The sequence below is a fragment of the Vicugna pacos genome, chromosome 7, assembly GCF_048564905.1.
Source record: "Vicugna pacos chromosome 7, VicPac4, whole genome shotgun sequence".
NCBI classification, from domain to species: Eukaryota; Metazoa; Chordata; class Mammalia; order Artiodactyla; family Camelidae; genus Vicugna; species Vicugna pacos.
This window is the reverse complement of record NC_132993.1, coordinates 70,510,077-70,525,147: the sequence shown is the minus strand read 5'-3', so window position 1 is coordinate 70,525,147 and position 15,071 is coordinate 70,510,077. Positions and strand designations below refer to the sequence as shown.

The 15,071-nt window shown below is 33.6% G+C and overlaps 1 protein-coding gene across 5 annotated transcripts in view; it reads right to left on the bottom strand.

Moving 5' to 3' along the window:
* Positions 1-15,071, bottom strand: part of CACNA2D1 (calcium voltage-gated channel auxiliary subunit alpha2delta 1) — a 420,595-nt gene that overhangs the window by 198,753 nt on the left and 206,771 nt on the right. For all 5 annotated transcript variants that reach the window (XM_072965120.1, XM_072965122.1, XM_072965123.1 and 2 more), the window contains exon 4: positions 2,620-2,679. In XM_072965120.1, coding sequence (XP_072821221.1) covers positions 2,620-2,679 — 60 coding nt within the window. The remainder of the gene's footprint in view (positions 1-2,619; positions 2,680-15,071) is intronic.

The window sequence follows — 15,071 nt, the reverse complement described above, 5'->3', positions numbered from 1 at the left end:
TGTATAAACTCACCACTATCTCAACAGTCTATCGCCTGTGGTATTTCAAAGGGAAGAGCCACTGTCAAGACTTTACGTATGATTGACATGGTAAGATATGGAAAATATCAATTCTCAGGGTGTAGACTGTGACAGATAAGTGTCCTGTGACCATCAATTATAGTCCTTCAAGAAGGGTACTAAGGCAATAAATTGACAGGCCTCTACCGTGCCGTAATTTGTTTTCCCTTTAACAGTTTCTTTTAATGTCAATCAATATGCTCACAGGCACTAAATAAATTGTGAGGTAATCTAGGGGGAAATTAAGAACAGAATTTTGTCAGGAATATTCCTACACGGCGAAAACTATTTGCTAAGAACTCCTAACATTTACTGGGTAAACCATTTATTTTCTATTTAACCACGTAAGATTTAGTAATGGTTTTTGTGTCATTGTGGAGCTGATTTGTCCTCATGCATAACTTCTAGCAGTACCTCTATTTGGATATAGGAACAGAGAGGACAGATAAAAGAAGCTAAATTTCAAGGTAAATTTTTATAGATCTTGACATCTGACAAATATCAATACAGCTTAAAATTGTTGGTGCATCATAAGTTAATTGCTTTTCTTTCTCAGCAACACATACATGATAAAGTGCCTTACAACTGATGATGGTCTGGATTCAATAAAATATAGTAATGGCTATCACGCACTGAAAGTTTGTGTGTCACCTACAGTGGTCACCCAATTCTTCTATACAGAAAAATAAATCCTTGCCAAAATGTTGTTAGTGTTAATCAGTCAATATATCTGGGAAAGAAAACTTTATATACTACATTCCTACTTGTAAAGTTATTTTTAAAACACTATTTCTCCCTATAAAACTGAAAGAGACAAATAACTAACAAATGACTATGAGAAATATTACCAAATTCCTTTAATGCAAAGAAAAGCTGTTTTAAACAGCAATAGAATCTACATATTACACAGTCTGATTTGGATGAACTTAATAATGTTTGGATTCTCAGAATTACTCATGATTTAAACTAAAACAGCACCAATTTACTGTACCAATAGCAGGCAGAATACAAGGTCTAGCTACACATCTGTTATGCCTTTACACTGCTTTTACTATGTCAACTCTAAGATGGGGAGGAATAGTAAATTCCATCTATTATTAATTAATCAAAAGGATATTTATTTGGATAAATTACTTTGGCTGTGTTTTGTCTATTCAAGACCAAAAAATGCAAGTTACCTTTTCTTTCATCTCTAAGCAACGAACTGCATTGTAAAATCTTCACTGGATGAGCTTAAAATTCGTCCTCTATACTCAAAAAAATCGTGTTTTTAACTTAATCACTGACTTTTTCTTTATACATTATGGATGAAAAATTGATCTTCCTTAACTTATCTATAACAATCAATTGTGGACGAAGCAAGTACCTACATGATATCAACAACTCAAGCAACAGGATCAATTCCATGAAAGACTCAAAACTCACAGTAAACATATAGAGTCTCACCTTAGTAAACTAAGAGTTTAAGAAATACGTATTTGTGGCAAAAATAGTGAAAAAAAAAAAGTACCAGAATCATCAAGCATGAAAGACTAAGTGTTACCATATATTATAAGTGGATGAAGTACCATTTACTGTATTTTCCTTTGATATACCATATAATCACACAAACACACAGTGAAAGTGCTAACTCCTAAATCTTAGTTTAGTGTTCTTTTGAAGCACAACTTTCTTACCCTCAAATTTGAGATTTCTTTCTGCAAAACATTCAAAGACAATGGAACAGTATAATTAAACTGTCACTCATACTCTAATTCTATTTCAAATGGGGGGAGGGGGCTTAAAATCCCACAAATGAGTTGTGTGGAATTTTTCTTTGTTCAGTAACTAAAGAGATTTTCACTATAAATGAAACAATTCAAATATGTAATAGAAGTATTTTAACTGATTTTAGGGTCAGACTTCATTATACACCCTGGCTGTAAGAAGACAGACAGCAGATAGACCAACAGACAGACAGACAAATAGATGAAGGAAGGACGGAAGTCAAAAAAGAATTTCTGCAATTTGTATAATTAAGCTCAATGACTTTTGGAGCACAAAGTTTATCAAAAGTTACTCTCAGCTGACATTTCTAAAAGCAGGCCAGAGCAGATGAAATATTACTTCTAGCTAAAATAGAGCAAGTGAAATTTCAAAAGGTTTATTACATCTAACTTTAACCACATTGCTCACTATCAAGACAGTAACAATACACATGTCACTTCTTACAAAATGCCACTTGTTTTTCACCTAGTATATTCATCACATCTACAAAGATTACTCAAATATTAGAATTTAATGTTATTTCCCTGTAATTAGTTTTATAACTCCCTTTGAGTATGGGAGAATATTTCAAGGGACTTTTTTTTATTTCAAAAAAGATGGAACATAAGCAAGAACCATTTTGACTAATTATCCCTGATTACCCAAAAGCAACTTTTTTTTAAAGCAAAAAAGCATACCTAGCTGTTTTTGTTCCATAACTGTCCATAATTTTTAAAATATTTTAATCAATCATAATATCTCAAACACAAAACATCAGTATACTTAAATCAAGTAGTTAAAAGGGGTCCTTACTGCAAAATCCTCCCTCCACTGATGGGCTGCTTGAACTTTCTCTGCTTCCAAAGCCAGGCGCTGGAAAGGAAATAAGAAATCTCAGAATTCAAATGACCACATGAATATATAATTGTTATACAGTGCTTGGGTTTTCAAATCAATTATGAGGACATAAAGTAATAGAAGAGATTCCTTATTTGTGATTCATAAGTTCTAAATCATTTAGTAATAATAATTTGCTAAAGTTGATGTTATGTACTTATTTTTCAGTAACATAAGTAGCATACAATTCTCGAATACCATTAAGTTTACTGCCTCTGCCATCATTGGCAATAGTGTTCACTGAGTGCTTTATATCAGTCACAAACATTTCATTTTTTAGAAAACAAGGTTTGATCACAACAGTATATTAATCTTGGCAGAATCTTGCTTTTAATAAATACCTTTATACCGTATATTTCTATGTAAATGGAAAGGAAACTGACGTTGAGAGATGAATAAATATGTGCTAAATGCTATATAGTCACCTGCTTAATAGCATTTTTAGGTTTCTTACCAAAAGCCACAAAAAAGTAATAATATTCTCCTTGCTGAAGTGCATCCTTAACAGTTTGTTCAGATACCTGTGAGGAGCAAACTGTCACAATCCACACATCTGAAAGTGGCTTTATTTCCCCTGTACTCTTGTGGGCTAAAGTACTTAGAGAATTCTAGCCTTATTTCCCTTTACACTCTGAAAAGGTTTAGGTTTAGTTGGAAATAAAATGTCTATGTCAGTCTGCCAATCCCTTTTGGTAGATAATTTTTTTTTCTCTAGTAAGCTTTTAGATTCTTTTTTCTTTGCATTTCCCAATGTTACTGTCATTATTCTCCATGTGCGAAGCTTTCACAAGGAACATTGCAATAACATTTAGCAATTAAGAACACAGATCCAAAACCAGACTGCCTGGGTTTAAATACCAACCCTGCTGTATACTACCTATGCAAACTTGGGAAGAGTTAAATCTCTTCCCCTGATGAGATTGCTCATGGGAATAATGTCAAAATCGGCCTCATGGACTGATGAAAGGATTAAATTAGTTACTATATATAAAGCGCTTAGTACACTACCTGGCAGACAGTAAGCAAATATGCCACTACGTCACTCTGAAGGACAGTTACGATTCCATTTCTACTCTGTGTCCCTTTGATTGTGAAGTTCATCTGCCCTCGGCCCCCTACACTGCTGGAAGACGGGCAAAATAGGCCAAGTATAACAGTAAATATAATAAAATGGATATATTAAACTCATTTATTAAGAGAAAGAAATGATCAGGTTAGGTTTTAGGAAAGTATAAATCTCATAGTGGTTTGTTGGTTCATCTTTTTGACCTTTCACGATGAACTACAGTGTGAGCCCTCACTGTGGACATCTAGAACGCACTGGGTAATGGAAATGTCCACTGAGAGTAGTTTTTATTTACATTAGTGTATTGGCTTCTACTCCCTCTTATTTAACATTATAATCCACTCATTTTTCTAAACTCTGACATAGGTATTACCAACGGCTACAAAACACTGCCCAATGGAAATCTCAAGTTAAGAATCTCTAAGCTGAAGTAATTTAAAAGAAAAATTCTCCAGTGTGCTTGAATGACAATGGTTATGTTTGTGGTTTGTCAGCTACTAGACACAAATATAATACAAGAGAAGCTAGTAAATGTTAGAAATTGTCCCAGAGAGAGTTACCAAAAGATGGTTCTCTATCCCTACAAAGCTAAAACCTAAACAGGGAAAAAAAAAAAAAAACCAAGGGGAAAGTGTATACATTTTAGTAATATTCCATCACAGTACTTTTGGAAACTCGAATTCTGTGTGAAAATGTTACAAACAAGTGAAAAAATGGCAAACAAAATGGAAACAAAAACAATTTCTTTGTAGGAAAACAAAAAAAGAAAAGAATGAGAAAATAAACACAAAGGCATATTCTTGACAAAATTCAGAATGTCCCCCTTCATTTTTAATAGGTCACAGAAGAACAGTTAAATGTTCATATGTAAGCATTTTGTGACTTTAAACAAAACATTGGATAAAATATAAATACATTAAATGAGTTTTTAAATGAAGAAATACTAGAACTCGAAAATGCCTTAAAGAGGGATATTAGGATCTTTCCTTGCATGACACACAGAAGGAGGCTGCCCATCCTCCAATGCAGAAAACACTGGGAGACAGTCACCCACAGGGCCATGCATGGTTTTCAAGGCAACAGCTCTGTCTACCATGCTCTTTTCTACTCTGGAAAGCAGGGGAATGTACAACTTAAAAGATCTGACTCCGAATCACATGCCTTATAATGTGAACATAATCCATGTTTAATTAGCCATAGTGATAGTAATCATTCCAATTAATTATTTCTAAGAAAACAAAAACTAAAGAAGGATAAACAATAGCCACAAACTGTAAGACAATTCTCTTAGCAGTAGAGTCCAAATCAGTTTTATTTCTAGTATACATATGTTTGAAGAAGCCACTAATTTCATGAAGTAAATGCCATTTATTGCAAGAATCTGAAATAGTTTTAGAAACTTAAAAGATCTCTAGTTACGTATCTTAAAAAAGTATATTTTAAAAGGTTGGTTTCGAGCTGGACTGTTGCTAAATTTTATATCCCTAGCTTACATAAAGATGAAAATACACTATTATATTCGTTTTTCATGAAGAAACTAATAAAATATTTTTTAATCTAGCAAATTTCATGATCAAGCAAAACACAGACCTTTAGATACTTGGCCTATCTGAAGGACAGACAGGAAGAGCCGCTGATGGTGTTCTTTCTTGCAGCAGAAGATCAGCTAGCCTTGACTTGTAGAAAACTGACATGTTTTCTGGACACTTCAAGCCCCTCATTAACTTCTTTTGTAATCAAGTGACATTTTATTTTCAAAGCCAATGATCTACCATTAAATGCCACGGACAAACTGTGTTAAGATGGATAAACTTCCTATCTAGTAAAATGTGAATATTTGCTCAGTAGAGCATTCCTGTTTGATAGTTGGCTATGTAAGTCTACTCTGTAACAATGAGTTATTTCAAAAAAGAAAATGTACCTCTTCTCATTTAATTTATAGTACAGTTTAATATAGTATCAAACATTAAAACCAGACCAAGCACCAGACAGAAACAGAAAACCTAGCTTACCATAAATACGTATTAGAGACAACTGAAACTTAATTCTGCTCACAGTAAAATAAGCCAGAAAGGGTCATTAAATGGCTTTATTATAAATGAAACAGCACATGCATATATGAAAGTCCTTTGGGTATGGAATGATAAGTACGTATACAATGTCACAGAAGTATTAATAGTATATATATCCCTACCTACTTATTTTTGAACATTTAAAATAAAAAATTATTTTAAAAACCTTTTTAAGGACTCACAAGTTTAACAAAAGACTTGAATCTAAGCCTTCTGACTCCAAAGCTTATTCTCATTCTACAAGAGCAATCTTTAGTCCCCATTAAACCCAACAAAAGTGTTAACATCACATAAAAATATATGAAGACATAGTTGTATCAAAATCTAAAATCCTGCTAGAAAACTATTTCAGGTTAGTGGAAAATTTCCCAGCAAATTTTTAGAATTTGCTAAAGACTAAAAACAAAAACAGCACTAAAAAACCCATGTCATTTTGGAAACTATCTTCACAAAAGTCTTGCCCTCAACTCCTGAGAGAATGTTGCTAATCAAAGAAAAAGCTTTTGATATGCAAGACAAAAAAAAAGAGAGAATGGAAGAGGTTTTATCAGATCACAGAAAGATCAGCTCCCTTGAAGCCCTATTTATTCTCAACCTTCACCTTTTCCTCATATCTTTCTCTTCCACTAGCATTGCATTCTGTCAAGTGATATGAAAGTTTAATAAAAGCAGTATACTTGTACAGTTTATAAAAAGAAATAATTCAATCACCCTCCTTAACAATACCTAAATATATTTTTCCTTGGGAATAGAGTATTTTCCAAACCTGTAAATAATTTGCTTTCTAGACTGTAAGTTAAATGTAGATGAAAAATAAAGAAAGCTCTCTGAAATATTTAATTAAAAGAATTTTCTTTTGACAGCTTTGAAAGGAAATCTTCGGGGATCATATGACAGTTCAGTTAGACTCCAATAATGCTGATACTCATGTTAATAACATCAAGAATTGAAGTATCATTCAAAGAAACATCTCTAATTCAAAACAATCTCTTTGGCTAGTATGTAACAATATTTTCCTTTCTAATAAGGAGGTAATAGTTATCCACAATAGACTAATCAGTAAAATATGCATGTGTTATGCGGTTAATGTTCAAATAGTAAACATCGAATAAGGACGAACAAATTGTATTACTGTATTATGCCTCTGTGAACAAGGTTTCCCCATCTCCATCTAATGTTCTTAACAAATCAAAAGAATGAGGATAATCATTTGAATGGTCTAACAATATCTAATATTGAAAACAGCAAACAAGTGAACGAAGAGACTTCTTTGTTCTGAAGAGAAGTATATAGGTACCATCAGTAACTTTGAAGCTATAGTTAAAATAAGCATATATTTTTTAATGAGACAGATGTGATTTCCAATTCTGGTGCTGTTTTTCACTAACTATGTGATTTTAGGCAATGGACTTAACATTTTTCAGCATTTAACAATGATATCTACTTCGTATGTTTTCCATTGGTATGCTAAATATCTAGCATATTATAAACTCAATACAGTTTTACTTCCATTTGAATCATACAAGCATAACTACATAGGACAGAATATGTTACAACTATAAACACCGATGACCACTTCGATATGCACATATGTGAATGTAATGAATGAAAACATCTTATTGGTCCCTAAATTTTCACTGTGTTTTGCTTAACAGAAAAACTCTTATCTGTGGAACTACAGGGTGGGCCAAAAGTGAATGCAATTTAATATAGTAGTCAATAAAATGAGTTCAATTTTATTTCATTTTATTTTTACTACAAATATAGTGAGAAAGCAAAGCAGATCACTATGCTCTGCTTTCTCACCTTATTCCTGAGATACATTAAAAAAAAATGAGATGTGACAATTCTTTTGCATTTTTTAGGCTGATAAGAAGTTTAAAGACCTCAACAGAAAAGGTAATACCATAACTCCATGAGTATTTAGTACAATATTCCACTCAAAAGGTAAAAATACTTTTCTTTCTAACAACTTTCACCAAATGAGAAGTAATGCAAAATGTTTATAAAACAACGTATAAGCAATATTTATTTATATTCATACAACTATATATGCCCAATAGAATTCTACCAAAGCCTTCCAGCAAATTGTTATATACTAGTGAACAAGGATTTTAGCATGAAAATCACCTGTAGAGAAATTGCTTTATACTTTCTAAATCTCCCTGCTATACTATATTGTTTAAAATGTTTTTATAAAGGAGCATTGTTGATACTCTTAAAAAGATCTACTGGCTAAGGAAGCCAGGCTGGAAATTGGGATTTAAGGTTAAAAAGTTACGAAATTTGAATAGGTAACGAGGATGAGTTAACTGTGGTATATTTCAACACTTTAAAATGCTGATCACTAGGTAAATACACATCCTGACTGGGAAGGAAAGTATCTCCAGGTTAAAAGGTACAGTGTGCATTTCCTTTTATTCAATAAACGTTTACTAAGCACTTGGTATATGGAAGTGTTTAGGGAATAAAAATATAGGACATAGTTCCTGCTTCTAATGGGACCTTCTGCATATCCATATAACATACACTCACACACTAAACACCATGTGGTCAGTGTTTGACAAATGCTTCCTTAATGGTTACATTACACATGCTTTGTTAGTTTTACTTTATTTACAGTGGAATCTATGACATGGCAAATTAATTTTTTTAAGTACTGCTTTTATCAGGAATAGATATGTCCCCAAAATAAAGAACAGGAAGGATTCTAAGAAGAATGAGTACTGCTGGTCAATTACAAGTTTTAGCCATAGGTCTTGTTATTTGTTTGCTTTGAAAGGAGACTGAAAATACTGAAAATTATAGAAACAAACAGTCTGGAATCTTATCACCCAGATTTCATCTTTATCTTTTATGAAAATTTGCTTTACAACTTTTAATATGAAAAATATTACAAATAACCTTGAAGTTCACCTTGTTCATCCCTCCACCCATTTCCCTACCCACAGTAATCACTATAATGAATTGGTCTGTATCCTTTGGCATTGCGTGGCATGAATTTTTAAAAACTATATAAACATCAACAACCACATGGAAATTATTTGAATTCTCGAAAAGAGCAACATTCAAAACTCCCTTTTCAAAAAGAGTGATTCTGAATTACTGGACAGATGTTTTGTTTTCAACACATTATTTCATCAATAGAGATGGGGATTTTGATTTTGCAACACTCTTGTTTCCATGTCTCTGCATCTTATTATACAATGTACTTGTATATACTCAAGTAATATATAGAGTATGTGTAATTCTAGCTTGATTTAGAAGCTAAGTCAGTTACTGAGTAACATTTTGCAAGTTTTTTCCAGCAAGTACTAAACTGGCCAAAAAGTTCTGGTTTTGAAATCATTAAAATTTTACTCTCTTAAAAAAAAAGTGATGCTTTAGATTGGACAAGAGAATTCATTAATGCCAATGAGTCTGGAGAAATGGTTTGCTGATGGTTTTGGAAAATAAAGATAATGCCGGGAGCAAGGAAGAACACTCAGGGAAACAAAGCTGAAACCCTTTCCAAGCCCTTTTATTCAGCACAAAAATTCTATGAATTTACTGCATCCTTATCGTCAGAATATAGAACAGTCCTTTTCTGTAAACACAGTCCTACCTATTCCATCTCTCCATCAAGAGACCATCATTCTGTCTTCACATCATTACTTAAACAGTTTGAAAGATGCTAAATCAACACTCCAGCAATGCAACTTATCTGAATCATGATGATACCCTCTCACTATGGTTCTACGGCTTAGTAAGCCCACTGTTACAAAGATGACTTAACATTGTTTTTATGTTTTACTTATGCTTGCCTAAAATATACTTTTGCAGACTTTCTGCTTTTGTTTAATGACATGAAACGTGAGTGCATAATTATAATCATTATCTTTTTTTTTCAAATTCATTTTCTTTTTTCTAGCAGGGCATTCATTCCAAATTGATTTCAAGACACATACACAAAAATGTGGGTTTTTTTTTTTAATAAAATCCAATTTTAATTTAGAAAAATATATCCCAAAGACTTGGGGAATTCTACCAAACCCAATAAAATAGCTCAGCATCAGTTCATCTACTTGAGTTTCGGGGGGGGGGTTGCCTTCTTAACCATTGTTTTTTAAGAGAAATAGAACAGGCTACATAATGTATAACTTTTACTATATATTTTGATTAAAATTATTATAGACGGACCAAGTAGAAGTAAAGTATGTAGCCTTGTTATGTTTTTCTATTTAAATGTTTCAACATTTCTATAAATACTGGAATCGTGACATAAGTAGAGAATGATCAAAATTAATAGCAAAACATCAATTTTTGATTTTATTAAGCAAATCATGTATAAATCTTACACTGTATAAGTTACAATGTAAAGTTAGAGATTAATTCTTTTTGAGAGACTACCATTTTCCTACAACCGACTTCATTCCAGGTTACATGAAATAAAAATTTTATAACACAGACACTATTTTTCTTTCTAGTATAAGATTGAAGAGCGTATAATATATGTAAAACATAATAAATAAAAATTTCTGACATCAAGCCAGCCATCATTTATCCTTCTACTTGTGGCCCAGGGAAAATTAAATCTTTTGGAACATGGATTCTGGATCATGTTGTATAGATTTCAGCCTGAATCTGCCATGTTCGGGAAATGCTTTTGAAATTAACCACAAAGCTTCAAGGCTAATATTCAGAGATGTTATTAGCTCCAAATAAACTGTCAGACGTTTGGAATACATAAGCCAGGGTAAAGGGGATGTCATCTGGTAAGAACAGCAAAACTCCTTTAAACAGTAGTGAAAGTAAATAGTACACAACTGGCAATTATCGCTATCTTTTTTTGGCTCTGCAACAAACAAATAAAATAAAGATTATTCAACTGAATATAATTTCCACATCAGCTATCCACTTTGACACCTGGAAAGAATCATCAGATGAGCTTGTTCAAAACACCTGGGCCACATATAAACCCACTCAATCCCACCACCAGCCAAAGATTCTGATTCTATACTTGGTGTCATTCCCAGAAATCTACAGGTTTAATACAGCACACTTTTTCCATCAACTAAATCTTGAAAATACTCCTCTAGAGGGTAACATGTTAGCCCTATTAGACATATGGATTAAATTACTCTTTAAGAAACACTGTTCTGAACAGAAGCATGGTATGACAGAGGCAGACAAAAAAACCCACTGCTTTTCACTAGGTCCCTACCCTTACACTATTCTGACTCCCACCTCTGTACTCAACTCTTTCTTTTTTTCTCTCTCCAACCCTTTCCCTCTCTTCTTTTCTCTCTCCTCTCTCTTTTTCTCTCTTTCACTTTCAATAACACACTAAATCTGAGTTCATTAGGCACAGAAGGCAGTTCTTTCATTTCTGTACACATCCAATATCTCACACAATGTGTGGCAGAGAGGAGACAATGAATTACTGTGTGTGGAAATGTAGAAATAATCATTTCCAACTATTGTTAGGATTTTATCTCAGTTGTACTAAGATTTATAGCTAGGTTCACTGCATTATCATCATTCATTATCCTGATACCTTGAAAGGCCCCCAAAATTGTCTTCCCACACAACCAGCATATTCCTAGATCAATACCTCACTACATAATTCTTAAAAATTACTGGATTAATTTATCACCACCTGATCTTTAAAAATTAGTCGAATTTGGCTGTGAGTGTGGTAGGGACCCAGGCTAATCTATGAAATTCCACTCTGGGTTTCTACAACTAATCGATAGGCAGTTGCCTTCTTCTTTACATGTTGAATACCAGTGCAGATTCAGAAACCCAAGCAACCATATCCACAATGGCCACCCAGGTCCATTTTGGATGCCTGGATCCTCCATTTTGATTTTCAAATGATCTTCAATATGTCACCAGTGTTCACTCTGAATTAATCCTACTTCCAATCACCGCACTGGGAGACAATTCTCCGTGGGTCTCTCATATTTCCACATATCATGTGAACAAAGGAAGGGACAGTCTCTGCTCTGCATTACCTTTTGAAAAATGTTTGTACAGCAGACAGTCTAGAAAGACAGAGAGTGTCTCCCTGCAATGCAAAGGATAGATTTAATTTGTTGCCCAGGAAACTAAAATTAGTCCTGTGAGGCAAAAGTCAGGCAGGCTTGTAGGTAGGCTCCTTTCAAAAGACTGGGGTTTCCCAAGCTCAGGGTTCCCCAGCTGTGACACAAGCTCATAGAAAAGGCACTATCCACCTGGGCTTCTCAGCTTTGCCCTCACTTGACTAGATGGTCAGGAGTTACTGATGCAAACATGAAGCCAAAGCTGCCTGCTGTGCTGGAAGTCATCAAGTCTGCTGTCATCTTAATCTTTGAAATGGTGGTTGGCTAGCTTGTTAGCTTTCGAGAGGGGTAAAATATCCAACCCCTTACATTTCTTCACTCATCACATCTGGTTGAGTCACGTCCATAAAAACATTCACTGGTCCATCTCCATATCTTCAAACTCTCAGCATCATGTAACCGATGTCATTTTTATTTTGTCTTCAGTTCTTTATTGAGCACGTATTTTGCACCCTGCTTAAGAGTCTCAGTGTCTCTAGAACAGTGCTGCTCAAAGTGTGCCCAGACCAGCAGGGGCAGCATTACCAGGGAAGTAACTAGATACCTGAATTCTTAGATGTCACCCAAGACCTACTGAATCAGAAGCTCTGGGCAGTGGGGGTGGCACTATCAAACTGTATTTTAACAAGACCTTCCAGTGAACTAAAATTTGAGAACCACTGCACTAAAATAAAAATTCATTGCATTGTTCAAGCAGAAGTTTATATAATCTTAACAGCAAGCTCTTACAGCCACGGGAAATAAAACAACAAACTATTCGTTCTAACGTCCTTCTTTTGAAAAATAAACCTGGTAAGTCAGATGTATTAGAGGTGAACAGGTGAGGCAGCAGTCCCTGACTGGACTGGTATCAATTCTGAAGTTTACTCATAATTTAGTCTTATTTCCCTGATTATTATAGATTATGAGCTTTGTCTCTGGGACAACTAACTTAAATTTCAAAACAGTAAAATAAAAAAGGAGAAAGATATTTGTCTTTTTGAAAAAAGACGTAAAATAACTGAGTAATGTTACAGAACACTACTAAGTACGTATCAAGAACTGCAGAAAAGTTGTTGCATCCTCAATAAAAAACACAGAAAAATAAATGGCATTAATAAATTTTGTAACTGTCTATATGATCATAATTTTTCTTCTTTGAAATATATTATTGAAATATACTGCCTTAATCTGCTTTGATTTATATATAGTCTTTATAGTTCTCTCCCTCCTCCATCCCTTCCTTCCTTTCTTCCTTGGATGCAGGATACTAAGTGAACTAAACTTGCACAGTTCTTATGAGTCCACTACTCACAATTTGCAGGGAGTTTTATAAGCTTCGGGGTTTCATTTTGTTTTTCATATGCTGATTGGCAAATAAAGCATAAAGCACAAAAGTTTATGCAAGTAAGGAGAAATTAATTACCTATGAGAAAGTGATCAAATTTTGTAGGGATCTGGGAATATGAAAGTGAGGTACAGAACCACTTTAAAAGGGAAAAAGACGTGGAAAAATCACTTTTTACTGTCAGCTTCGCATTAGCCTCTGCCTTCCCATAAATCTAGGAATGGAAAGTTAATGTGAGTTTCATTAGTCTACGTAAATAGCAAAACTACTATTTATTTGAATAGGATGCAAATTGATATAATTAATCAAAAGATGTAGTATAATAAATGAGAAGTACCTTTGAAATTATTTTGGTACTTTATTTCTATCTTTTTTTATTTTTAAGAAGGAACTTCAGATGAATCTAAAAGCTTTAACTCTCTTCAAAGATCATAACTAGAGGCAAGAATAAAAATAAATAATCTGACTCAAGAACATATTTATAACTTCTCTTTAGTTTCATAGATGCATACTTACAAATTTATATATGTAGTGATAAACTGAAAATAAGTGAAAAAAAAAGATTATCAGGAAGGGCAGATTAAAAAATCTATCAAATTTATTTTGATATCCTATACTGGAAACTAAAAAGGTTTACCTTCTCAGTAAAGAATCATTTCTTTTCACATATGATTTATCTTTCAGCACATTATAATCCCAAAGTGTTTAATCACCATACTTCCCTTGTCGTAATTCAAGAGTTTTAAAACAGCCTGAATTATTAACCTTCCAAACCAACTCACAGACAAACATCGAATACCCGCCACAGCCCAAACTGCTCTTTGAACAGATAAGGCAGCTTGCTACCCGTAAATTTCAAGTACTAGACATTATACGTAGTGTTCCCTCAACTATTCTGAATATAGTTCTGAAGTTAGTTTCTATTTTTAGTTAAAATTTTGCGCAGAACTTATTCAAGAATTCAGGAAACCATAAAAGACACTGACTTTGAAAACATGGGAGAAAGTACTTAATTTCTCTACCCTTCTGTTTCTGCACCCATAAAACAGAGATGACAGTACCCGTTTCACAGAACTATTCAGTGATTAAATGAGATTTTTGCAAAACAAACATAGCAGTGACATCTTTGTCAACATTAGCTGTTAGGAATTAAAAAAGGGAAACAGGAGTTCTTCCATTTTATTGAAGGTATAATCAATAGGTATGTATCACAATGGTCTAAATAAACTGCAGTGCATCCAAGATCCTGTCAGATAATAGTGGCTTCAGTCACCTTTCATTCTTTTAATTTTACAATCATGATTTGCCATCTCCAGCTCTCCTCCTCCAAGCACCCTCTGTTCCCTTATTATATCAAAGGAGATTTGTTTCCTTTACCTCAGGCTACTCTTTGACTGGCTGTAAACTATTTATCATTCCTGCCATGTTACCTTAATTTCTTTTTACTTTTAAATAATTTACCTTGGAGTTTAATTAACTCTCACAGGCTGTCAATTTGGTGAGTGGGTTGTTGGCTAAATTTGATCCTAGACACTAGGCAACTTTTCTGTTTTGCTAATGTTGCTATGGAAATACTCCTTTTATTTTCTGTTTTTGTTAATACATTGGGGGTGAATGTATCACATTCTGTGGTAGATAAAAGTGTGTATCATGTGCTCCTCCCCAATTTGTATAATTTTTCCTCTAAGGATTTGGAAAACCACTGTGATGTGTAAATCAGTCAATCGAATTTGCAAAATATGCAATTTACCAGGTTTTTTAAATATTAGAAACAGTATCCACTACTATTCTGGGAAAAAAAAAATGCCATTCCTGTCCCT